Genomic DNA, 26,118 nt, shown 5'->3' with positions numbered 1-26,118 from the left:
ATATGCTGTTCTTGAGAGCCTAAAAAACAGCATGCTGGCTAACCACCTACCCAGCGTTCCTAACCTAATCCACTGTCTTCACTGTCTCAGGGGTATGTCCTATTTCTCTCTCCCTCCACCCTCCCATTCCAACACCGTGCCATGGTCGTGCCGTGATCGCCTCCAGGCATGTCAAATGTGTTAAGCTTTGTCACCTGGAGGAAATAGCAAATAAGTGTTGTTTGGAGTTTTGCTTTAATCATTTCTTGTGCTTCTGCAAGATTTAAGATGGCGAGGGGTCCGGTTGTTTGAAGGACAGCCTTATCCCAGTTTCACTTACCTGACCAGGAGCACGGTGGCTCGTGTGGTTAGGAACGCTGGGTAGGTCATTAGCAAGCCCACATTTGAGATCTGTGTGCTGGCGTGGGGGCAGGGTTGAGCTCCCTTCATTTGCTCTAGGCTCCTGCTGGGGGCATGAAAGATGCCCCCAAATGGGTGCCCCTAGGGGTGGGATTCATTTACCTTCACTATCAGTTCACAAATGTGAGCGTGCTTGCGCACATGCTTGCTACACTCTCCCACACCACCTTTTGCGCATGTGCACCACATCTGCAGAACGTCGTGCATTATGCTGGGGCGGGTGGGCAGAGCCAGAGATGGGTTCCTACCGGTTCGCACAAGTAAACCGGCAGTAAAGCTGGCCGGAACCCACCCCTGGGCGGAGCCTCCAGCAGCTGCAGCTCCCTGTTCGCCCGAACTGGTAAGAACTGCCGGAATACCACCACAGCAGTGGTGGGTTTCAGCCAGTTCGCACCTATCCGGGAGAACTGGTTCTTAATTTTTTAAGAGGTTCAGAGAACCAGTTGTTGGAAGAAATCTTCTTTTGGGTTTTTCCCCACTTTACAAGGCTAATCCTGTAAGGAAGGCAGGAAGGAAACATTCTGGTGTTGTTTCTAGCCTCATCTTTATTGCCCTGCTTACAGAAACTGCCTCTCCGGTTAACCCTTATTACATTGTAAGAGCTAAGGCAAAGCGCCCATCGACATGAGTGACGTTGAGTTGGTCACGCCCACATGCCCACATGACAGTGACGTGCGGTGAAGTTTATACCTGGTGAGGCTCAGCTGGGCATCTTTTTGCGAAGCAGCTCAGCAGGGCAGCGGTCGGCCTCGGCGGGAGGGGGGGGAATTTGCATCGTGGGAGCAACCAAGCGCCTGGGTCTGCAGCAAAGGCGCTTGGCGGCTCCCGCGATGCAAAGTGCCCCGCTGCCCCCCCGCTGCCCCAGCCTGCGTCCGCTGCTTCTCCAACTCCGCCGCTGGAAGTCCCGGATCGCCTCTGGGGCAAGGCTGAGTGAGAAATGGAGCGAAGCTTCTCTGCGGCCTCCTGGCACTATGCAGAAGCTCTCACAGGAGCGCGTGCCAGCGGCCAGTGGCCCGGAGCGGCCCCGGTTACGAGACAAGGCAGTGCTTAAAGCAGCCGCTGCCGCCGCCACCACCCCGCCGGGCAAAGGGCTTGGGCGCCCCAGGAGGGATACAGAGGCTATCAAGTGGTTGATTTGATTGTTGTCACTATGAGGGGACAGATTTATTTGGGTTTTATTTCTGTAATAAAATTGCCTGTAATCCCCATGAGTGACTTGGGCAGCCATATAAACTTTCTCAATAAATAAATGAGATAATTTTTCAGCTTCTTAAGCCCCTTCTGCCCTTTCCCTCCAGTGATGGGTTCCTCTCTCCGTCGCTACTGGTACGCTGCTTATGGGGCCGGGTGTCCTGTTTGTGCACGCATGCGAACTCCAACATGGAGGTCGGAGGTGATGCCGCATGATGTGCACACATGCGCAATTGGCTGGTTGCTTTAAAAACAGGCATAGAAGGCGGGCGGGCGGGCCAAACTGGCCACCGTACCGATACGCTATCAGCTGCTCTCGGCTACTATAGGTACGACCGTACCACGCCATACCGGCCTGAACCCACCACTGCCCCCTGCCACCTCTTCAAAGGAATTTCTGAAGCAACCCCAACTGCCTTCAGAAGTTGTGGGAGCTTCATCACTGGAAGCTTTCAAGAAGAGACTGGACTGCCCTCTGTCAGAAATGGCGTAGGGTCTCTGCTTGGGCAGGGGGTTGGACTAGATGACCTACAAGGTCCCTTCCAACTCTGTTAATCTGATATGTTCTATTGTGTCATTTGTGACACAAAATGAAAAGATGGCTGTTTCCATTCCTTAAGGATATTCTTGGCAGTAAATAAAATAAGAAAGGTGATTGCTGTCACTGACTAAAGCTTCAAAACATTTGAAACCCAGTGGTTTTTAATCCCCCTCCCCCCCCACTTTGCTCCATATTGTTAAGTATTCGCTTTGGTTTGTATCAACAGGACTGGTTTTAAATGGATTTAAAAAGATTCTGGAATTATTTTCTGAACACATTAATGACAATTGTAATGCCATACTCATACTCAATACTTACAAGTCGAAATGCTGTTAAATAGACAAGGAAATAAACCTTTCGCATTAAACCAGCGTTTTCCTCATCCTTGTCTACTGGAAGAGGCGTGGACTTCAACTCCCAGAATTCCTCCGCCAGCATGGGGGAAATGGCTGGCTGGGGGAATTCTGGGAATTGAAGTCCACACATCTTCCAATGGAAAAGGTTGTGAAAACACTGCATTAGATCCTTTCCAACGAACAACAGGAATAACCATTTATGCAACTTTAGCATAAAAACGTCATAAAGAAGTAAATAAAACAATTTTTCGGCAGCTTCCTCTTTGCATACCCTAGAAAGAGTGAGAAATAGACCTATTTGGTGAGAAATTCTACAGAAATTCTACAAATGCTTTGCAGGTATTCTGAGTTTTTTTTGACTTTTAACTGAGGTCTTTAACTACTTTTTCTTCATTCAAACAGGGTCCAAAATCAGAAGAACAGAAGAGTGGAGGCCACAAGGTCAGAGTCAATTCAAGGGTCTTTTAAACTAACTCACAATCTTTCTGGCAGTCCCGATCCTAGGATTCCAATTTCCCCCCCTATTTTCTATGAGTAAATCAGTATTATTCCTGACCTTATGATTCATTCTTTAGTCAGAGGGAATTTTCTTTTTTGCTAACTTGTCTGAAGATTGTCATATCTTGGGGGATTTTAGGTGAGAACACCAAGCTCTTTTGACATTTTTATCATCTTATAAGCTTTCAGTATAACAAATGTTGGCATTCCCTGGATTACATTGGGAGATGTAGCAATTCCATCACCACCTGTGATGCTGTATTGTATTAAATATAAATATAACAGCAAAATATAAACCACAAAGATTTGACCAGAGGCTAAAACATATAAAGAGCAGTTGCTGGAATTGGGTATGTCTAGTTTGATGAAAAGAAGGACCAGGGGAGACATGATAGCAGTCTTCCAATAGTTTGAAGTTTTATTTTATTTATATGCCGCCCTATTCCCTAAAAGGGACTCAGGGCGGCGAACAACTCCAACGGGAAGGGGAACATGCAAATACAAAATAGACATTTAAAATAACCAACAACCACACCTGTCGAGAGGGGAAGGGAGCTCATCAACCCCAGGCCTGCCGGCATAGCCAGGTCTTAACGGCTTTTCGGAAAGCCAGGAGAGAGGTGAGGGTCCGAATCTCCGCGGGGAGTTCGTTCCAAAGGGCTGGAGCTGCAACAGAGAAGGCCCCGGGTAGTAGCCAGGTGGCATTGGCTGGTAGATGGAACCCGGAGGAGGCCGACCCTGTGCGATCTAATGGGTCTTTGGGAGGTAATTGGCAGCAGGCGGTCTCTCAAGTACTCCGGTCCAATACCATGAAGGGCTTTATAAGTAATAACTAGCACCTTGAAGCGTATCCGGAGACCAGCTCAGGGGCTGCCACAAACAAGAGGGAGAGAAGCTATTCTCCAAAGCACTTGAAGGCAGGACAAGAAGCAATGGGTGGAAACTAATCAAGGAGAGAAGCAACTGAGAACTAAGGAGAAATTTCCTGACAGTTAGAACAACTAATGAATGGATTGCCTCCAGAATGCTCCAGAATTGTGAATGCTCCAACGCTGGAAGTTTTTAAGGAGATGTTGGATAACCATTTGTCTGTAGTGATGTAGGGTTTCCTGGCTAAACTGGGAGTTGGACAGAAGACCTTCAAGGTCCCTTCCAACTCTGTTATTCTATTCTATACTATTTATATTGAAACTAGGGCATTGACTGAAATACCAGTGATAAATTAAAGAACTAAGTCATGCCTCTAATCCAACTTTGTGCCATGATCCTATATATTTCCCTCCTTTGTTAATGCTTTATTTTCTTTATATATTGGGTTGGCTCTCGGTCATGCATGTAGGAGACCTAACTGGTGGATAACTCTGTCTTGAGTTCAAACTGCTAAGAAGTTTGGGAAGACAGGAAAATTAAAGAATGAATAGGATGTGGAAAATCCAGAGAGAATGAAGAGAGAGAGAGAGAGAGGGAGAGAGAGAGAGAGAGGAGGAGGAGGGGGAGGGAGGGAGAGAGAGAAAGAGAGAGAAGGGAGGGAGGGTGTGTGGGAGAAACAGGGAGAGAGAGAGAGAAAGAGAGAGAGGGAGAGGAAGAGGGAGAGAGAGAGAAGGGAGGGAGGGTGTGTGGGAGAAACGGAGAGAGAGAGAGAGAAAGAGGGGGAGAGAGAGAAAGAGAGAGGGAGAGGAAGAGGGAGAGGGAGAGAGAGAGAGAGAAGGGAGGAAGGGTGTGTGGGAAAAACGGAGAGAAAGAGAAAGAGAGAGAGAATGAGAGAAAGAGAGAGGGACAGGGAGAGAAAGAGAAGGGAGGGAGGATGTGTGGGAGAAACAGGGAGGGAGGGAGGGAGAGAGAGAGAGAGAGGGAGAGGAAGAGGGAGAGAGAGAGAAGGGAGGGAGGGTGTGTGGGAGAAACAGGGAGAGAGAGAGAAAGAGAGAGAGAGAAAGAGAGAGGGAGAGGAAGAGGGAGAGGGAGAGAGAGAGAGAGAAGGGAGGAAGGGTGTGTGGGAAAAACGGAGAGAGAGAGAAAGAGAGAGAGAGAGAATGAGAGAAAGAGAGAGGGACAGGGAGAGAAAGAGAAGGGAGGGAGGATGTGTGGGAGAAACAGGGAGGGAGGGAGGGAGAGAGAAAGAGAGAGAGAGAGAGAGAGAGAGAGAGAGAGAGACGATCAAGCAAAAAGACAAAGTGGAAGGAAGGAAGGAAGCTAATCAAGCATATTCTAATTTCATTTTTAAAGAAATTGAATCTTTCAAAAACAATATCAGTTATATTTCCAAAAGAAACAAACTGCTTTCATTACCTTAAATGTGTTTGAAATACAACCAAGGGTGACATTTTCTTGTGTGACTGTTTTTTCCCCATTACCTTCCAGGAGGACTATATCCCCTATCCCAGCATTGATGAGGTATGTACTCAAGGGGCGTGTGTGTGTGTGGGGGGGGGGGGAGAAGCCATTAGGAAGATTACTACAAGAAAGTCACTGAAAAGTTTAAAAAGTCTGACCTGGCTAGCTATTTTTCACACTGAAGTCACCTTTAAATGGGGATCCAAAATCTCAAGATAACAACCTTGCCATTGAAATGCCGCGCCTTTTCTGTGCGTGCTGCTTTTTTTAATGCGACAGAAAGGAGGGGCTCCAGCCACACATCTGGAGCGGCTCTTGCCTTTTTTGAATCCCACCCGACCAGAAGCTCATGATGCTTCTAATACTCTGCCAGGATATGTATCATTTGGTTTTGAATCAATTGGAAGGCACTGTTGGAAGGAAAATCCATCTGGTTCAGTTCCAAGCTGGGAGAAAGACTCTGGAAACATGGAGGCTGATTGGAAAGATGCAACAAAGCCATAAAGACAGTTCTAAGTCAGCTGAACAAAACGGAGTTGGGAGTTGGTGGGTTTTTAACCTTATTGTGGCTATTTGCTTTCATCCTGCATTGGATCTTGGGTGAGAGACTTCTTTCTAATCCTACCATCTTGCCAAGGAGTTTTGAAATATCCTGTCTGGAATGGATTTGTGCCTGCAGCATTTGCTTTACTTATGAATAGAGCTATCTAGATACTCGTCTTCTTTCAGTATCTCCTTTATCTCCTAAGTGCTGGCAACTGCTGTGGGCTAATTAAGAAAGACTTTGGGGATGCTTTGTTTCTTTAAGAGCATGTTTCTCCATTTCTCCTTTAGGGAAAATATAATATTCTGCCTTTTTAATGTTTCCCAGAATATTTCATTTTTCTAGGAAGGGTGGGGGGAGGGGACTTCCCACAATACCTTCAACTGAAAAAGCTACAGCATTAAAGAATTCTAAGAATAAATGTTAAAAGAATGTTAAGAATGCTTTAAAAAAATCAAGGCAGCTATTGCAAATGAAGGTGTTGGAAGAAAATATCTTTCTGGGTTCAGTTCCAAGTGAGGAGAAAGACACTGGGTTCATGGAGGTTGCTTGGAAAGATGGTTTAATGGTGGTTTGAGGTCCTGGGCAAAAAAAGCACATGGAGTGGAGAGAGATTTATACCCTCTGTTGGGATTTGAATTAGAGCTTGTATTCTGATTGGTTGTCAGACTCCCATGGGGCCATGCAGTGGTTAGAATGCTATACTGCAGCCACTTCAGCTGACTGTTATCTGCAGTTCGGCTGTTCAAATCTCACTGGCTCAGGGTTGACTCAGCCTTCCATTCTTCCGAGGTGGGTAAAATGAGGACCCAGACTGTGGGGGCGATATGCTGACTCTGTAAACTGCTTAGAGAGGGCTGAAAGCCCTATGAAGCAGTATATAAGTCTAACTGCTATTGCTATTGCTATTGCTAACTCTGTAGGCTGTCCTGAGTCCCAAGCTTGGTTGACTCTTGCTGGGTGATGATGTAATGAAAGGGCTTTGAGCAATTCCTACTATGGCTCTGCCTAAAGGAGGTAGATCTGTGTTATGTAGAATAGACTGGCCCAGGCCTTAATGGCCCATTGAAAAAGTGTGTGGGTGTGTTTCTTCCTCCCTTTTAGGGGAAATATTCTGCTCTTTTAATATTTTCTAAAATATTTCATAGGAAAGGGGTGGGGGCTACCTTCCTACAAAGGTAAAATATAAGCATCCCAGGATAACGTTGCAGGAGCCAATCTGGGACCAAAGGTGCAGACTACAAAGACATTTATTCTGGATCTTGCCAACCTGTTGCCAACCACATTTTTTTTTGCTTGGACCTCTCTGATTAATGGGACTCACAATGAGAACACATTGAAACATATTCAGAAGCTGTAATGATGAAGAATAGTTGCCTTAGAATCCAATCTGTGTGGGTTCCTTGGACCAAAGGTTTATTCTTTCAGGCTTGTGCTGGAGGGTGTTGGAAGAAATATCCATCTGGGTTCAGTTCCAAGTGGGGAGAAAGACACTGGAAACATGGAGGCTGATTGGAAAGATGGTTTTAATGGTGGACAGGACCTCATGGCTTGAGAGAGAGAGGGAGGGGCATTTATACCATCCCTTGGGCTTTGCACTTGAACTTCCTATCCCTGTGCATTCTATTGATAATTTTGTTGTCTGAGTCAAGCTTGGTTGAAGCTTGAGCTGATGCAATGAAGGGGCTTGTAATGTAATTCCTATGGTGGTTGAATGGCTTTGCCCTGAAGGATAATCCCATTGTCCTGGAGCTGAAGGTCTTCTGCTTTATAGATAGGCTGGCCCGCTCTTTTTTAATGGGCACAAAATACCTGCTGGGAGCAGGGAGTCTTTAAAACATGTTTCTCCTTTTATTATCCAAAGAAATATAATATTCTGCCTTTAAAAAAATATTTCCTAAAATATTTCACTCTTCTAAGAGAGGTGGATGCTAACTTTCTACAAGACCATCATCAGGAATTTCTCTCTCTCCAGGGTGTGTTATATGCATTGTAGGTACATGGTTCCTGATTGTGTGTAGCTTTTAGTTGTTAATTAGGGAGTTATTGGCTACTATTGAGTCCTTAGTTATTGTTTCCTTGTGCTGCTGCACCAGCAGTTCAGTGGTGGGTTTCAAATTTTTTTAGAACCTCTTCTGTAGGTGTGGCCTGCTTTCCGGGTCCACTGGTGGAACCTCTTCTAACCGGTTCGGTAGATTTGACGAACCGGTTCTACCGAATAGGTGCAAACTGGTAGGAACCCACCTCTGCAGTTCCTAAGTATCTGATAGCCAGGTAAACAGGTACTTAGGAACTGAGGGATGTGACAGCATAAGGAAACAACAATTAAGGAAACAACAATTAATGACTTAATAGCCATCCAGCTACACCCTAATTAACAACTAAAAGCTACATACAACGGGAACCATATAAATATGATTAGGCAAGAAAATATAGACTGGGTGAAACCAGGCTTAATAGCAACCGTGAAAGGGATCTTGGAGGTGGATAACCAGTTAAATATGAGTGTGCAGCAGCTGCCAAAAAGCCAATGCAATCCTAAATTGCATTAACAGAGGGATACAATCAAGATCAAGTGAGGTACTAATACTACTCTATAAAGCCCTAGTAAGACCACACCTAGAATCCTGCATCCAGTTTTGGTCACCACATACTATAAGCAAGATGTTGAGACTCTAGAAAGAGTGCAGAGAAGAGCAACCAAGATGATTAGGGGACGAGGATAAAACATATGATGAAAGGTTACAGGAACTAGGCATGGCTAGTCTAGTGAAGAGAAGGACCAGGACAGTAGTGGGATGCAAATAATTTAACGATCGGTTCTCTGCCCTAATGACTGGGTAGGTGGGGCTTGGTGGTCATGTGACTGGGTGGGCTTGGCCAACTCAAGGTCATTCCGGTCGATGGGCGCTTCGCCTTAGCTGTTACAATGTAATAAGGGTTAACCGGAGAGGCAGTTTCTGTAAGCAGGTCAATAGGATTAGGCTAGAAACAACACTAGAATGTTTCCTTCCGGCCTTCTTTACAGGATTAGCCTTGTAAAGTGGAAAAAAGCAAAAGGAGATTTCTTCCAACAACCGGTTCTCCGAACTGCTTAGAAAGTTACCAACCGGTTCTCCCAAATAGGTGCGAACTGGCTGAATCCCACCACTGGACCAGGAGAGACATGATAGCAGTCTTCCAATATTTGAGGGGCTGCCACAGAGAGGATGGGGTCAAACTATTTTCCAAAGCACCTGAAGGCCAGACGAGGAATAATGGATGGAAACTGATCAAGGAGAGATTCAACCTGGAAATAAGGAGGAATTTTCTGACAGTGACAACAATCCACCCATGGAACAGAAGTTGCCTTCTGAAGTTGTGGGAGCTTCATTACTGGAGGCTTTCAAGAAGAGATTGGACTGGACTGCCATTTATCAGAAATGGTGTAGGGTCTCCTGCTTTATTTATTTATTATTTATTTATTTATTAGACACATTTATATGCCGCCCAGTCCCGAAGGACTCCGGGCGGCTTACAAAAATAAAGAGAAAAAACACATAACGAAACACATAATGAAAAAAACAGTTTAAAAACAGCAACACCTCATACATTCATTCTAATCGGGGCTGGACCTCAACAGTGAGGTCAACACCCCCAGGCCTGCCAGAACAGCCAAGTTTTTACAGCTTTCCTGAAAGCCATGAGAGTGGGTATGGTCCAGATCTCCGGGGGTAGCTGGTTCCAGAGAGTCGGAGTAGCCACAGAGAAGGCTCTCCTCCAAGGGCCCGCCAGCCGACACTGTCTGGCTGATGGCATCTGAAGGAGGCCCAATCTGTGGGATCTTACCGGCCGCTGGGAGGTATGTGGCAGCAGGCGGTCTCGAAGGTACTCTGGCCCTAAGCCATGTAGGGCTTTAAAGGTGATAACCAACACCTTGAATTGAGTCTGGAGACCAATTGGTAGCCAGTGCAGCTCACGGAGGACAGGTGTAACGTGGGTGTACCTCGGCACACCCAATATCGCTCGCGCGGCCGCATTCTGAACTAACTGCAGTCTCCGAACGCTTTTCTAGGGTAGCCCCATGTAGAGCGCGTTGCAATAATCCAGTCTCGAGTGACAAGGGCGTGAGTGACCGTTTGAAGTGCCTCCCGATCCAAATAGGGCCGCAATTGGTGCACCAGATGGGTGGAGGTTGGGTGAAGGTTGGACTAGATGACCTACAAGATCCCTTCCAACTCTGTTAATCTGTTAAAATACAACCAGTAGAACAGCCACAGCCCAGTATACACGTTCTGGAGAGAGAGAGGTTCCCTGATGATGGGCTCCAGCACAAGTCCAACAGATTGAAAGAATAAACCTTTGTTCCCAGTGAAAGACTCTGATTGGATTCTAAGACAACTATTCTTCAACACCACACTCCCTTAAATATGTTTCAGTCAGGGGTGGGTTTGTTGCTCCGTTCCAACCGGTTCGGTTGGAACGGGGCCGGCGGCGTCCTCGTGCACGCATGCAGCGCACGCATGCGTACTAGTGTCTGTGCGATGCTCCAGCTGCTCCTGGAGGATTGCGCAGGCGCTGTATGCATCCTGCGCATGCGTGGAAGTGCAAAACTCGTCAAAAACGGGTAAGGAGCGCGGGCGGGCGGGTCCGCCCTTCGCCGTTCCCGGAAATTACTTACTTCCGGGTTCGCCGACCAACCGGTTCGCAGGGACCGCCGCGAACCGGTTGAACCCCACCCCTGGTTTCAGTGTATTCTCACTGTGACTTCCAATAATCGGAGAGGTACAAGCAAAAAATATGTGGTTGGCACCAGATTGAGCCTATCCAGAATAAATGCCTTTGCAGTCTGCACCTACATAAACAGTTTTAATTCATTGATTCAGAGACTGGAAACTGATGAACGCTGGAGATTTATATCTAGCCCTACCTTTTCTCCGTGCTTAACTTCATACTCGGAAATCTTTTGTGAAATCCTTTGATTCTTTGAATCCTTTGATTCACATTTTGAGAATGTGATTGCAACATCGAGTTGGGTGATGATTTCAGTGATCGTTTTTTTTGTTTTACCAGGTGGGGCTGGGAGTGTCAGGTAGCATTTTAATGTGACTTCCTTTCGAGTGGGTTGTAATTGAACATCTGTATTCTGACTTAGGCTTCCTGAGTCAGTAAAAATCACACGCTTAGTCCCCAAAACCCTTTTTTATTTCCACTGCTGTAAATTACGTTCATTCACAGCCCTTAATGAGTCACAAAGAGTTTGTAAATAGTCCGGCAGAAGTCTGCCACAGTCTTTCGGGATAAGGCTGATAAGCACCCACCTTTATCTCCCTTGAAATGCTGCCACAGACCTAATTGGCAATTAGCTTTGCAAGGCCACACAGGGCAAAGAGTCCAAACAGAGCTTCAGAGTTTAAACAGAACAGAACGAACAAAGTTGCTTCCTGCGAAGGCTCACATGCCTTTGCTCCTTTATGTCCTATGGGAGGGGCCAATCATCTCCAAGCCTTACTCCCGAGTTGCCCCTTTTGTCTTAACTGTTCTTGCCTTCTGGCAACTCTGTGCATGCGCGCACTGGGAACAGGCTCCCCTTGTTCCTCTGCCTCGCCGATGTCTGACTCTGCAAGCTTCAGAGGCAGCACATAACTCCCAGATGGCCCTGGCCCTTTCTCTGCCTCTGACATAGAGCCCTCGTCGGAGCCTTCCGCAGACTCCAGGACTGGCCCATGTTCCTCCCCAACCTCCTCACTGTCCAACTCTGCTGCCAGCTCCGCAGGCCGCCACCAGACCACAACAATCTGCACCACAAGGTCTGGAAATAGAGTTGAACCTTTTCTTCTGGGTCTGTATTTCCACACAAGCCTGAGAATTGAATCTGCCCTTAAATATTTATGGGAGTGTTTCTCAACCTTGGCAATTTTCATTTATATATTTTCTTGTGATATACAATAAGTGCTCAGTGAATAGCGTACTGTCGGAGTCAATTCATCTATATAACAATATTAAGCTCCTAGTTTCCACCTCTATTAGCCAACCGTTGATAAAACAAGTCCCAAGTTGGAAAATATTCTTCTTTTTCTTTTCAGTGTTAGTCTATCCATTTCTGCATAGTCTAATATGTTTTTAAATTACCGTATTTTTCAGAGTATAAGACGCACCAAGATTTTGAAGAGGTAAATTAAAAAAAAAAGTTTTTGCAGCCTGCAGACCTCCCAAACCCTTTCCATGCTTCATTTTTTTTTTTTTTTGTGAAAAACAGGGCATGCAGAGAGTTTGAGAGGCCTGCAAAGTGCTCCTGGGGGCTTAGAGGGGAGGCAAAAAGAAGCAAAAATGGCCCATTTTTTGCAAAAACGGGCCCGTTTTTTGCCCCCCAAAAGAGCATGCATAGCCTTTAGGAGGCTTGTAGAGTGTTTCTGGGGGCTGGAGGGGGGGGGGCAAAAATGAGCAAAAAAAGCCATTTTATGCTTGTTTTTGCCCTCCCCAGCCCCCAGGAGCACTTTGCAGGCCTCCCAAACCCTCTGCAGGTCCATCTTTGCGAAGGGGGCTGGGTTTTGGGAGGCCAAAAATGCTGAATTCAGTGCATAAGACGCACCCAGATTTTCACCCTCTTTTTTTGAGGGAAAAGGGTGCGTCTTATACTCTGAAAAATACGGAAAGTCTTCAGTGGGTTTTTCCAGTGTTGCGCCAAGACAATTCCTGCTGCTGTCAAAACATGTAACCTTGGCAATTTTCAGATAGGTGGACTTCAACTCCCAGAACTCTGGGAGTTGCGATCCACACAGCTGAAAGTTGCCAAGGTTGAGAAATACTGATCTACGGACTCAACATTTACATCTCGTTCAGTGGCCTCATGCTTCAGGCCTAGGGTAGCCATGACAAGAAGCTAAGACATTCTCCCAAAGTGGCCCCTGATAACCATTCCTTTCCCCACCTCCAAACAGATTTTAGAAAAAGAGAGTCCCTACCCTTTAATCATCTTGCCTCAGTTTGGGGGCTACTGGATCGAAGACCCCGAGAACCTCAGCACCCCCACTTCATCCGAAAGCAGCATCTGCGACGAAGAGGAGGAACCGCTCAGCCCCAGCACTTATGGCTACAAATTGGAGTGCAAAGGTGAAGCCAAGGCATATCGGAAACATTTCTTAGGAAAGGTTAGTGGGAAAGGAGGCGCGTTCTCCATTACACACACGGTTACGCAGAACTTAAAGGGGTCGAAGTAAAGTCTCTGGCATTTGCATGTCAGGGAATGTTTGCATCTATCATTTGGGGATGTGTTCTGACTGAGGGCATGAAGCAAAACTCCTTGTCCCGACAAAAAAACCCTTTTATTAATTTCCTGTGAATTCTGTTCATTCACATCCAGCAAAGTCTTTCAAGGGAGGATTTACGGTCACAGACCTTTTCTAGCTTGGAGAGCTGCCAGGCCGATATCTGCAAAGCTTGGCAAGGAGTCTCAGAGAGTCAGGAACCAATTAAGCGAACTAATTGTCTCCTGCAAACTCCACTCCCCTTTCGCTCCTCTTCTATTTCCTCTGGGAGGGGCCATTCACCGTCCACTTTTGGCCTTACTCCCAAGTCGACCCCTGTTCTTTAGCTGTTCCCTTCGCCTGGCAACTGTGCGCATGCGCACACTAGGAACAGGCTCCAGCTGTTCATCTGCCTCACTGATGTCTGACTCCGAAGGCAGCTGATATCTGTCAGATGGCTCTGGCCCCATCTCTGCCTCTGACACAGAGCCCTCATCAGAGCCTTCCCCAATCCCCTCTTTGTCCGAATCTGCTGCCAGTTCTGCTGGCAGGCCACAATAGGATGGTTGCAAAGGAGTTGCATTTATATTTCTGCAAATGAAACATTCTAGATTGGGGGGGGGGGGGCACTCAAACAGCAAAGCACAAAACAGGAAGTCGGATCAACCAATCAGCAAACAGTACACACACACACACACACACATCCAAACAACACACAGTTGGGTGTTGTGAGCTGTCGGCTCCTCCAGCAGCCAAATCAGATGAGGAGGCAGCGTGGGAGTCAGGGCCAGCATCAAGGAAACCTGAGTGCTCCGAGGGGGAAGAGAGAATGGAGCTGTCAGAGAGAGAGGGGGGGGAAGGAGGGAGAGGGAGAGAGAGAGAGAGGGGGAGGGGGAGAAGGAAGGGGAGGGGAGGGGGGAGAGAGGGAGGGGTAGGGGGAGGGAGAGAGAGAAGGAGAGGGAGAGGGAAAGAGAGGAGAGGGAGAGGGAGGGGAAGGAGGGGAGGGAGAGAGGGAAGGGGAGAAGGCAGGGGAGGGGAGGGGGAGAGAGGGAGGGGAAGGGGGAGGGGAGGGAGAGAGAGAAGGAGAGGGAGAGGGAAAGAGAGAGGGGAGGGAGGGGGAGAGGGAGAGGGTGGGAAGGAGGGAGGGGGAGAGGGAGGGGGAGAAGGAAGGGGAGGGGGAGAAAGAGGGAGGGGTAGGGGGAGGGAGAGAGAGAAGGAAAGGGAGAGGGAAAGAGAGAGGGGAGGGAGGGGGAGAGGGAGAGGGGGGAAGGAGGGAGAGGGAGAGAGAGAGGGAGGGGGAGAAGGAAGGGGAGTGGAGGAGAGGGGGGAGAGAGGGAGGGGTAGGGGTAGGGAGAGAGAGAAGGAGAGGGAGAGGAAAAGAGAGAGGGGGAGACGGAGAGGGGGGAAGGAGGGAGAGAGAGAGGGAGGGAAGGAAGGGGAGGGGGAGAGAGGGAGGGGACGCGCAGTGAGAGAGAGAAGGAAAGGGAGAGGGAAAGAGAGAGGGGAGGGAGGGGGAGATGGAGGGGGGAAGGAGGGAGAGTGAGAGGGAGGGGGAGGGGGAGGGAGAGAGAGAGAAGGAGAGGGAGAGGAAAAGAGAGAGGGGGAGACGGAGAGGGGGGAAGGAGGGAGAGAGAGAGGGAGGGAAGGAAGGGGAGGGGGAGAGAGGGAGGGGAGGGGGAGGGAGAGAGAGAAGGAAAGGGAGAGGGAAAGAGAGAGGGGAGGGAGGGGGAGATGGAGGGGGGAAGGAGGGAGAGTGAGAGGGAGGGGGAGGGGGAGGGAGAGAGAGAGAAGGAGAGGGAGAGGGAAAGAGAGGAGGGAGAGGGAGGGGGAGAGGGAGGGAGAGGGAGGGGAAGGAGGGGGAGGGAGAGAGAAGGGTAGGAGGGAGGGAGGGAGAGAGGGAGAGAGGGAAGGAGAGAGAGGGAGAAGGAGGGGAGGGAAAGGGAGAGAGAGAGGGAGGGTTAGGGGGGAGGGAGGGAGGGAGAGAGGGAGAGGGAGAGAGCGGGTGGGCTGGAATGGAGAGTCCACAGCCCCCAAGTGTGGAGCTGGCTGGTGAGGAAGAGGAGGAACATAGGGTCCAGTGCCTGATCCGCGGATAGAACAGCTAAGAAACAAGGGTTGACTTGGGAGTAAAGGAGAGGTGGGTTCCTACCTATTCGGTCCGGTTAAGCCGAATAGGTAGTATCTCCAGTGGACACGTGACTGTACCGGTTCTATGATCAGCGGCGCCATCTTGATTTTCTGTTCTGCACATGTGCAGAACAATCATTTTAAAAAATGTAATTTTTATTCGTTTGTTAAAGTGCGCGCATGCGCAGATCATTTTAAATGAAAATGCGCACATGCATGCAAATTGTTTTTCTACCAAACTGGTAGTAATGGCGGCTGGAACCCAACCCCGGAGTAAAGCCACAGGTGGACGGTGAATGGTCCCTCCCAGAGGAAATAAAAGAGGAGCGAAAGGGGAGTGGAGTTTTCAAGAGCCAATTAGTTCACTTAATTGGCCTGTGACCCTTCGAGATTCCTTGCCAAGTTCTGCAGATATCGGCCTGGCAGCTCTCCAAGCCAGATAAGGTCTGTGACTGTAAATCCTCCCTTGAAAGACTTTGCTGGATGTGAATGAGAAGAAGTCACAGGGAATTAATAAAAAGGGGTATTTGTCAGGACAAGGAGTCTGCTTCGTGGTTTGGGGGAAGCCTAGGTGAGAAGAGTTGGTGGAGTAAAATCCGCAGGGACTCCTTATCTACAAGGAAAAACTTGTGGCATCTGGGATTTTTCAGTTTAGGGCAAGATCTGAAAGAATTATGTAAAACTTTGCCCAGTCTGGAAACTGTAGCTACTATAGAGAGTTTTCTCTACCCACTCACTCTCATAGAATCAAAATTAAGGACCATCCATAAAAATGATTGAGGGTCACCCATTCAGCATCAGTGTGGGAAGATTTGCATTACTACACACCTAGAGAAGAAAATAGAGAGATAGTTCAGGGTTGAACCGTGAAGCCCCATGCTCTCTGAGCTGAGTTGTTTTCTTGGAAACATTTTGTTTCCCAGCTAGGAAACATATTCAATGCATTGTTATTCAAAGTGCATAACTAGAAGGAGGGGAGAAATAGAAAGAGCATTAATAAAAGGAATTTTTTTTGGGGGGAGAGAAACTTGTGGGAGGAGAGAACTGGGCATAGCTAGTCTAGTGAAGAGAAGGACCAGGGAAGACATGATAGCAGTCTTCCAATATTTGAGGGGCTGCCACAGAGAGGAAGGGATCAAGCTATTTTCCAAGGCACCTGTAAGCCAGACAAGGAATAATGAATGGAAACTGACCAAGGAGAGATTCAACCTAGAAATAAGGAGGAACTTTCTGACAGGGAGAACAATCAACCAATGGAACAGAAGTTGCCTTTGGAAGTTGTGGGAGCTTCATCACTGGAAGCTTTCAAGAAGAGACTGGACTGCCATCTGTCAGAAATGGTGTAGGATCTTCTGCTTGGGCAGGGGTTGGACTAGATGACCTACAAGGTCCCTTCCAACTCTGTTAAATCTGTAAATAAAATTTAAACCAGAGCTGGGCCTTTGATGCTGTTCCTTTCCAACCCAAATGAATTGCTTTTATTTTGAAGGAGACTGCTATTTCCCCCCCCATTTTACATGTGTGCAGGCGTGCATGCCTCTACATTTTCACAGCTCTATGGTTGGGCCCTTCACAACAGTCCCAGTTTCCGATTTGACCCCTTGGGAAAAATTAATTGCCCATCCCTTTTGTTAAACGATGGCATTTGTGGCCACCAAATGTGGCGATGGCCACCAATCTATCTGGTTTTAAAAAAGAACTGTCCACGAGGAGCTACCAGTTTAGAGAAGATGGCTTCAGTCTCAGAGGCAGCATGTCTGTTATATGCGTGTTTCCCCCAAAATAAGACCTTGCCTTATTTATTTATTTATTTGCCACCAAAAAAGGCACCAGGTCTTACTGTATATTTCAGAGTATAAGATGGACTGGAGTATAAGATGCACCAAGGTTTTGAAGAGGCAAATTAAAACAATTTTTTTTTTTTTGCAGTCTGCAAACCTTCCAAAAACGGCCCATTTTTTTTTTGCAAAAATGGGCCCATTTTCCCCCCCAAAAGAGCATGAATACCTATTAGGAGGGTTCCTTGAAGGGTTAGGTGGGGCAAAAACGAGCAAAAAACAGCTCATTTTTTGCAAAAATGGGCGTGGTTTTGTCAAAAAAGGATATTAGGAAGCTTATAGAGTGCTCGTGGGGGCTGGGGGGGGTGCAAATTTGAGCAAAAAACGGCCCATTTTTTGCTCATTTCTGCCCTCCCTAGCACTCTGAAAGCCTCCTAAAGGCTATGCATGGCCATTTTGGTGAAGGGGGTGGCGTTTCAGGAGGCAAAAAGATGCTGTATTCAATGTATAAGACGCACCCAGATTTTCAGCCTCTTTTTTGAGGGGAAAAGGGTGCGTCTTATACTCCGAAAAATACAGTATTTTCAGGTGGGATGATGTCCACTGACTCACTTCACTTGTGTCCATCAGCCCCAGTCTCCTTTTCTCTGTCAGAGGCATTCTGGAACTTCTTCTGTGGCTGGCAAAGCCAGCAAAGATTTCCTGAAGGCCTCTGCAGCCGATAACAGAGCTCTGGAGGAAAGCCGTGGCCTTGCCAGCTGCAGAAGAAATGGGCCCCCAAGACAGGTGTCGAGGTGTGCAAGGCCTGGTTGCAACTGCCTGGAGGTAACTCTGAGAGGGATCTTGGAGTTCCAAACCAGGAGCAAAGATTAGAGGTTTTCCTGCCTGATCAGTGAGGCAACTTGGCTCCAGAAGTTGTGGATGCTCCAACACTGGAAGTTTTTAAGAAGATGTTGGAATAACCATTTGTCTGAAGTGGTTCAGGGTTTCCTGCCTAAGCAGGGGGTTGGACTGGAAGAGCTCCGAGGTCCCTTCCAACTCTGTTATTCTATCTTCTAAATGTTTCTTGTATCCCCAAAGGATTTGCAAGGCGATCATAAACTATGGATGAGTCACTTGTGATTACTTTTGGGTGTTAAAAATGAGCCGAAGATCAACAATGAAACCATGGAAGACGTGAAGGGCGGGTTAAATCACTAAGTTTAGAGCCTTCAGTGGGTTTTTCCCTCCCTGATTACACTTAACACATTCTTTCTATCTTTAGGATCATTTAAATTTTTACTGCACGGCCAGCAGCCTGGGAAATCTGATCCTTTCCATTAAATGTGAAGAGGCAGATGGAAATGAATATCTACGGATTATTCTCAGGTAAAGAAAAGGGGTAAAGGAAAAAGCATATACAGAAAACAAAAAATGCACTGATCTTTGTGAAAATCCTGTTCATTAATTTCTATGGCGGCATTTTTACATCAGTATCTTTTAAAGAAGGGGGATGATGGCTTGGGGGGTTAAAGACGCTGAGCTTGTCAGCTGGATAGCTGGCAGCCTGGGTTCGAAACCCAAGCAGCATGCAATGGGATGAGCTCCCGTTCCTTACCTCAACTCCTGCCCACCAAGCCATAGCAACAGCACTTAGACTTATATACCACTTTAGAGCCCTCCCTAAGTGGTTTACAGAGTCAGCCTATTGCCCCCCAACAATCTGGGTCCTCAATTTTACCCACCTTGGAAGGATGGAAGGCTGAGTCAACCTTGAGCCTGGTAAGATTCGAACTGCCAAATTGCAGGCAGCCAGCAGTCTGCAGAAGTAGCCTGCAGTACTGCACTCTAATCACTGTGCCACCATGGCTAGCAGTTTGAAAGCATGCAAATGTGAGTAGATTAATAGGTAACATTTTGATGGAAGGTAACAGCATTCCCTGCACCTTTGGCATATAGTCATGCTGGCTACATGACCAGGGAAAATGGCTTTGGATAATCCTGGTCCCCTCGGTCAAGAAACGGAGATGAGCACCTACAGTTGGACACGATTGGACAGGAAACCTTTACCTTTAATTTTTAAGGTTTGCGTACTATAGCTACATAATTCCCAGGCAAGATCAGCTATTTTGACCTATCAATCTAGAGGACATATTTTCACTGGCATTAGATTCTTACACTGAACTGACCTATAATATTACTTACTAGTTGATAATCTAATAAGGCATTGCCCAGGTATTTATTTATAGGAGGAAATGTCCAGATCAAACATAATTTCTAATGTTGGGTTTCCCCCTTTACCAGAGGGAGCCTCCTTGTGGAGTTCTGTGAAGCCGTTACCATGGCAACTCCACTGTGCTGTACATTAGAAGCCATTTTATGGCACAACAGGCTGTATCTTAACAGAACTCACACTCTGAGGGGTATTAGGGGTGTCTTACCCCCACAGTAGTTTTTTCCAGAGAGTACGCTCAAGGTGTTCCAGAGTTATGCTCACACACACACACACACACACAGACACACACACACATATATATATGTCTTTGGTTAACATACAAACACCCGCGAAAATCTCAGAAAACAAATTATATATATATATATATATATATATATATATATATATATATATATATATATATATATATATATATATATATATATATATATATATATTTGTACTGTTGCCTTTGTTACATTTGTGTTGCAATTGTGCTGATAAATAAATAAAGGGAAACTAGTATAGATCTATTTCAAGCTATTTAGCTCTCACCAGCTAGCCATACCCTTACTGGGATTTGAACCTGTGCTGTATTACATATTAGGCAGTTGTGTTAGCCATTAAGCCACAGGTTCTCCTCCTTTATCAGCTGAGCCAGGGAAATAGGCATGTATTTTGTGTCACAACCCCTGGTATCCCCAAAATATGGGAGGAAGCATACTGCTTCCTTTCTCTGTCTATCGGCTCATCACAAGAGACCATCCAGACAGAAAGCCATTATTTTTACTGTTGCCTTTGTTACATTTGTGTTGCATTTGTACTGATAAATAAATAAAGGGAGACTAGTATAGATCTATTTCAAGCTATTTAGCTCTCATCAGCTAGCCATACCCTTACTGGGATTTGAACCCATGCTGTATTACATATTAGGCAATTGTGTTAGGGGTATATATGAATGATTTCTTTTTGACTGGGTCAAAAAGAGGTCACCCCTGACTTACAGGTAATCCTTGACGTCCAACAGTTCATTTAGTGACTGTTCGAAGTTCCAACAGTACTGAAAAAAGTGACTTATGACCATTTTTCACACTTACAACTGTTGTAGCATCCCCCCCCCCCGGTCACCTGATCAAAATTCAGACGCTTAGCAACTGGCTCATATTTATGACGGTTGCAGTGTCCTGGGGCCATGTGATCACCTTTTGCAATCTTCTTAGAAGCAAACCAATGGGGAAGCCAAGATTCGCTTAACAACTGTGTTGATTTGGATTGACCACGAGATGATATTGTGGAAATACGGCATATTCAAAGACGACAGGGCATCCTGATGGACCCTTTTGGTGTGCTGAGGTTTCTATGGAGTCCAGACGTCTTGCTACATAAGAGAGAGACAAAGTGATGGTAGCACGATGTTCTGTAGCCGTTTAATGATGGATCTGAGTTTCTTGGGGTTTTAAGAAAAATTATTTTTCAGCGCTTTAAGTCTGCTCTTCAGTAATGAGTTTGGCAATGAACATTGTTTGCTTGACCTTCAGCAAAGCCCAAGGAAACCAGTAAGAAAACAATCCCTTGAAAAGATATTGGAAAATATCAATTATATATAACACTGTTTCTTCTCTCCGTCATGTCTTATCCTCTTATTCCCCCAACAAATTACTGATGTTTCAAAGGAAACGGGAAACTGGAGATGGTAACCGTAACAACCATGTCCAAACGAACCCTCTCGGAAAGGTTCAAAAACAATCAACGGAGCCTTCCTTTTAATGAAACCTAAAGATATTTCTGCATTATCACTGCTTATGTCTGATTCTCTCTGTTTCTATTTTGGTCTTCCTTAGGTCCAAAGCAAAAACGTTACATGAAAGAATCCCTTTGGCTGGACTCAGCAAGCTGCCGAACATCCCACAGATTGCAAAGGTAGGTTGCTTGGAGTGATAACCATAAAGATGATGGAAGTGATCATTAGTACCCTGTTTCCCCTGAAAATAAGACCTCCCCGGATAATGAGCTCAATCAGGCTTTTGAGCTCATGCACTAAAATAAGCCCTCCCTCCAAAATATTGCAGCACAGCAACAGCCACGAGCTGACCACTCTCGCTGCCTCCTGCACCTCAAAAATAATAAGACCTCCCCCAAAATAAGGCCAAACACTTATTTCAGGGGTCAAAAGAAAATAAGACCCTATCTCATTGAGTTGTGGTGGCGTACCTTCCGTAATGGTAAAGCCAGTGGTGGGATTCAAATAATTTAACAACCGGTTCTCTGCCCTAATGACCAGCTGAGTAGGCATGGCTCGGTGGTCATGTGACTGGGTGGGCATGGCCAGCTCAACATAATTCACGTTGATGGGTGCTTCGCCTTAGCTGTTACAATGTCATAAGGGTTAACCGGAGAGGCAGCTTCTGTCAGCAGGGCAATAAAGATGAGGCTAGAAACAACACCAGAATGTTTCCTTCCGGCCTTCCTTACAGGATTAGCCCTGTAAAGTGGGAAAAAACAAAAGGAGATTTCTTCCAACAATCGGTTCTCCGAAATGCTTAGAAAGTTATCAACCGGTTCTCCCGACTAGGTGCGAACTGGCTGAATCCCATTACTAGGTAAAGCCCAGCCTCTAAAATCTCAGTCTACCATGTTTTCCCAAAAATAAGACCTGTCTTATTTTTGGGGAAACACAATAGATTGAGATTTTAGAAGGTGGGCTTTACTGTTACGGAAGGTACGTCACCAAAACATCAATGATTGCAAGGAAAAAAAAGATCATGATGGAAGCAAGAACTAAACATAGGCAAAAACATATAATCTGGAGTGCTTTGACTCCAAAGGTGTCTTTGGGGGCAGACAGTTGAAGAGGATAGTGAGTGGTGCGATGGCCTAGAGGTAGAGCTCTCGCCTCACCATCAGGACGCTGTGAGTTTGATCCTAGGTAGAGGCAGATATTTATCTCTTTGGGCACACTGAGAATATATCTTCTGGTTTAAAAAAAAAACCCTCTGCATTGGTGACAGGAAGGACATCTGGCCAGTAAGCACTCAGCTCCGTTCAGTTGCTCAGACTCTACCCCGGAAGGGATTATGGGGTCATTAAAAGAGGGTGATGAATTGAGGATAGTGGTGTGGTAAAAATGTGCAACTAGAAATTAGATCCAGGGTAATTATATTTCATATTTATTGTTCATATTTATTGAGGCAAGTTATAAGTGGCTCAGTGACTTAATGGCACTGGAGATGATTTCTGCTCCAGTGGTTCAAGTCCTAGCATTGCCTGTCGGGGTTGAGCTCCTATCACTTGCCTCAGCTTCTATCCACCTAGCTGTTCAAAAACATGTTCTATGTGAGTAGATAAAGCAGGTTCCACTTCAGTAGTGGGGAAACGAGCTGGTGCTCGGTATAGGCAGTCAGATTCCTGCCTTCTGAACCTTCCCGGTTGCAGTGCCCATTGGCGAGGTGGCTCCGGGGAGGGAGGGAGCTTGGATGACACTGCAGGAAGAGTCTTTCTTTGTGGTGCGAAGCCAGATTGCCCCCTTGTGGTGCATCATGGGACGTGCATGAGCGTTTCTTACAACAAAGTTGGTACCTTGGCAGCTAAACTACTGTTTTGCAATTGCATTGTGGCCTCCTGGCAAATGTGGCAATGCCTTACGCTAATAATAATAATAAACAAGCAGTGGAAATTCCAGTGGTAATTGGCACACTGGGTGCTATTCCAAAAGCACTGGAATTACATTTAAAACAGTTAAAAATTGACAAAATCACCATCAGTCAAATGCAAAAAAAGCCTCACTGCTTGGATCTGCACGCATATTACGAAAATACGTTACGACGTCCTAGGCCCCTGGGTGGGGCCCGACTAGTAACCAATGCCAAATCTGGCGAAACAACTGGCTGCTGTGATACAGTTGTATAACAACAACAACAACAACAACAACAACAACAACAACAACAACAAGGCAAGTTATTATCATCGAAAAATATTTAGGTTGGGGAAAATTTAGAAGGGTTTTTCTGTCTCCCAGAGCCCCACCTATTCCTTCATTGGCTTAAATCAATGTCATGATGTATTCCGCATTTGTGATACAACAAAGAAAGTGATTTTTCTCATTTTGTATTATCTTTGACTTCCCCCCTGTTTGTAAACTGCTATGTCTTTGAGCTCCTAGTTTCTCACTCACCATTTGCTGCATTTCCAAACAGGCCTTCTGCGATGACGCCACGGGATTAAAGTTTCAACCTGTGCTCTATCCCAAGGTGAGCTAAGCAGTGATGCACTTGAGAGACCGCCTACTGCCAATTACCTCCACTAGACCAATTAGATCCCACAGACTAGGCCTCCTCCGAATTCCATCAGCCGCCCAGTGTCGACTGGCGACTACCCGGAGGAGAGCCTTCTCTGTGGCTGCTCCGACCCTCTGGAACGAACTCCCCGTGGAGATTCGTACCCTCACCACCCTCCAGGCCTTCCGCATAGCCCTTAAAACCTGGCTGTTCCGACAGGCCTGGGGCTAAAGACTCGCTGCCCCACTTCGAACGGTATGATTGTTGTACTTTTAACTATGTATGGTTTTATGTTTTTGTTACTCTGTTTGTATTTCCCCTCCCTTTTGAGTTGTGAGCCGCCCTGAGTCCCCTCAGGGAAAAGGGCGGCATACAAATAAATTAAACCAACCAACCAACCAACCAAAAACCTAATTCTGGAAGGAAATTGATGTGCAGAATTAAACTATGCTAGAAGACCTCCAAGGCCCTTTCCAGCCCTCTGATTCTATGAGCTGCACGCACGCAGGTTTATCTCTGCAGAACTGAAATACACCAGTCCGGGAAGGCTGCCCCAATTCTAAATATCGTGGCGAGGCACGAGAATGGCCAGGAGAGAGATTTTCATTAATTTTGCACCATATATGCCTCGGAATTGTCACCTGGGATTAATGATACATTCCCCAGGGCACGTGAAAAGAGAATGCAATTAGATCAGGGTTCGATTAGTTTACCTGCTTTGCTAGACGACTTCTTGAGCCCGACTCAACAACAACAACAAAAAAAAAATGAATCGGAACCTAAAAGAGCTCTGTGGGAAGAGGATGGTTATCATAAAAGCAGGCTAAAAAATGTGATGAGGGGAGTTAGTGAAAATATGGATGGCCTTGTTTGTTGTGGCCCTCCAGCGGCCAGCACAGCTGGCAGCATACTCGGACAGTGAGAAGATTGGGAGGGAGGAACATGGGCCAGTCCTGGAGTCTGGGGAGGGATCTGTGTTGGATGCAGAGAGGGCACCAGGACCGTATGCCAGTTATCAGCTGCCTTCAGAGTTACACATCAGTGAGGCAGATGAACAGCTGGAGCCTGTTCCCAGTGTGCACATGTGCAGAGTTGCCAGATGAAGGGAACAGCTAAAGAACAGGGGTCGACTTGGGAGTAAGGCCACAGGTAGACGGTGAATGGCCCCTCCCAGAGGAAATAAAAGACGAGCAAAGGAAAGTGGAGTTTGCAGGAGAAAATTAGTTCACTTAATTGGCTTGTGACTCTCTGAGACTCCTTGCCAAGTTTAGATATCGGCCTGGCAGCTCTCCAAGCTAGATAAGATCTGTGACTGTTAATCCTCCCTTGAAAGACTTTACTGGATATGAATGAGCAGAATTCACAGTAAATTAATACAAGGTTTTTTTGTCGGAACCAGGAGTTTGCTTCATGCTCTTGGGAAGCCTCGGTCAGAACATTGTTCTACTTTTTAAGATATGTGGCAGAAACTTAAGTATTGACATAAAAATTTGAATTGATGCTAGCTTTTGGGGAGATCAGACATCTAAAGATGTCAAGCAAAGTCATTTTTGACTTCTCGGTTCTGCTGATGGGATTTGATCAGAAGTTTCCACACCAGATGTTGCAAAAGGAGGAGGTTTGAATAGCTACAGAGAAGGATGGTATGATGATGGATAGAAAGACATCGTTGAGAAGGGAGCCGCTTGAGAGAAATAAAACTTTGTGAGATCCTTGGTGCTTTCTGAACTCGGTGGTTTTCTTGCAGACATTTCATTACCAAACTAGGTAACATCATCAATACACTAATGAAATGTCTGCAAGAAAGTCACCGACTTCAGAAAGCACCAAGGGCCCGAGTTCAACTCTGAGCTACAAGTATTCTCTTCTAATAAAACCTTACTTGGTTTGGAGTGTGTAGAGCGGTGGACTTCAAAAATTTCAGCAACAGGTTCTCTGCCCAGTTGCTGGGTGGGCGTGGCCATGGTGGGTGTGGCCTAGTCAGCCTCCTGCACCATGGTGGGGGGAGGGGGACATTTTCGCCTTCCCCAGGTTCCGGAGGCTTTCCTCGAGCCTCTGGGAGGGTGAAAATTGCCTCCCTGTGTTTCAGAGGCTCAATTTTCTATGAGGGCCTGCACTTACTTCACATCCAAAACTGGCCATGTGGAGACTCCTGGGAGGGGCAGGTTGGGTGGGGCGGGGCCAGCCACGGTGAGATTTGGAGGTTCTCCGAACCAGCCATAACATTAGCTACGGGTTCTCCCCAACCCATCTGAACCCGTAGTAGCTCACCCCTGAGTATGTCTGAAAAGCCTCATTCCAAACAGGGGAGTCTTGTCAAAACCAGGAAATGTATTCCTGGTTTTGTTGTCTTTGTTGGCTCTCTTTTCTACATTCGGCGCAAAGAGCTTTGGGAAATATAGTTCACTGACATTCCTCAGGCTGTACTATAGAAATAGGGCTCTGAAAATATTCTTCAACATTTTAGGTAAGGAAGTGAGAAATGGAGCAGAAGCTCCAGAATACAGGGAAAGGCATTCGAATATTGCTTGAATCCCAGGATGGGATTCAGCCAGTTCGGACCGGTTTAGGCAAACCAGATGTTAATTTTACATCTGATTTGCCAAACTGGTAGTTCCAAGGCATGGCTGGCCCTGCCCCTCCCACTCCGCACCTCCCA

General features: G+C 46.5%; 1 protein-coding gene across 6 annotated transcripts in view; it reads left to right on the top strand.

Annotated features, from left to right (window-relative positions):
• Positions 1-26,118, top strand: part of RAP1GAP2 (RAP1 GTPase activating protein 2) — a 293,472-nt gene that overhangs the window by 207,562 nt on the left and 59,792 nt on the right. For all 6 annotated transcript variants that reach the window (XM_032215467.1, XM_032215469.1, XM_032215466.1 and 3 more), the window contains 6 exons: positions 2,890-2,928; positions 5,344-5,376; positions 12,781-12,990; positions 18,256-18,359; positions 21,027-21,105; positions 23,379-23,432. In XM_032215467.1, coding sequence (XP_032071358.1) covers positions 2,890-2,928; positions 5,344-5,376; positions 12,781-12,990; positions 18,256-18,359; positions 21,027-21,105; positions 23,379-23,432 — 519 coding nt within the window. The remainder of the gene's footprint in view (positions 1-2,889; positions 2,929-5,343; positions 5,377-12,780; positions 12,991-18,255; positions 18,360-21,026; positions 21,106-23,378; positions 23,433-26,118) is intronic.

The sequence above is a fragment of the Thamnophis elegans genome, chromosome 4 (assembly GCF_009769535.1).
Source record: "Thamnophis elegans isolate rThaEle1 chromosome 4, rThaEle1.pri, whole genome shotgun sequence".
Taxonomy (NCBI): Eukaryota; Metazoa; Chordata; class Lepidosauria; order Squamata; family Colubridae; genus Thamnophis; species Thamnophis elegans.
This window is presented reverse-complemented; position numbering and strand designations above follow the sequence as displayed.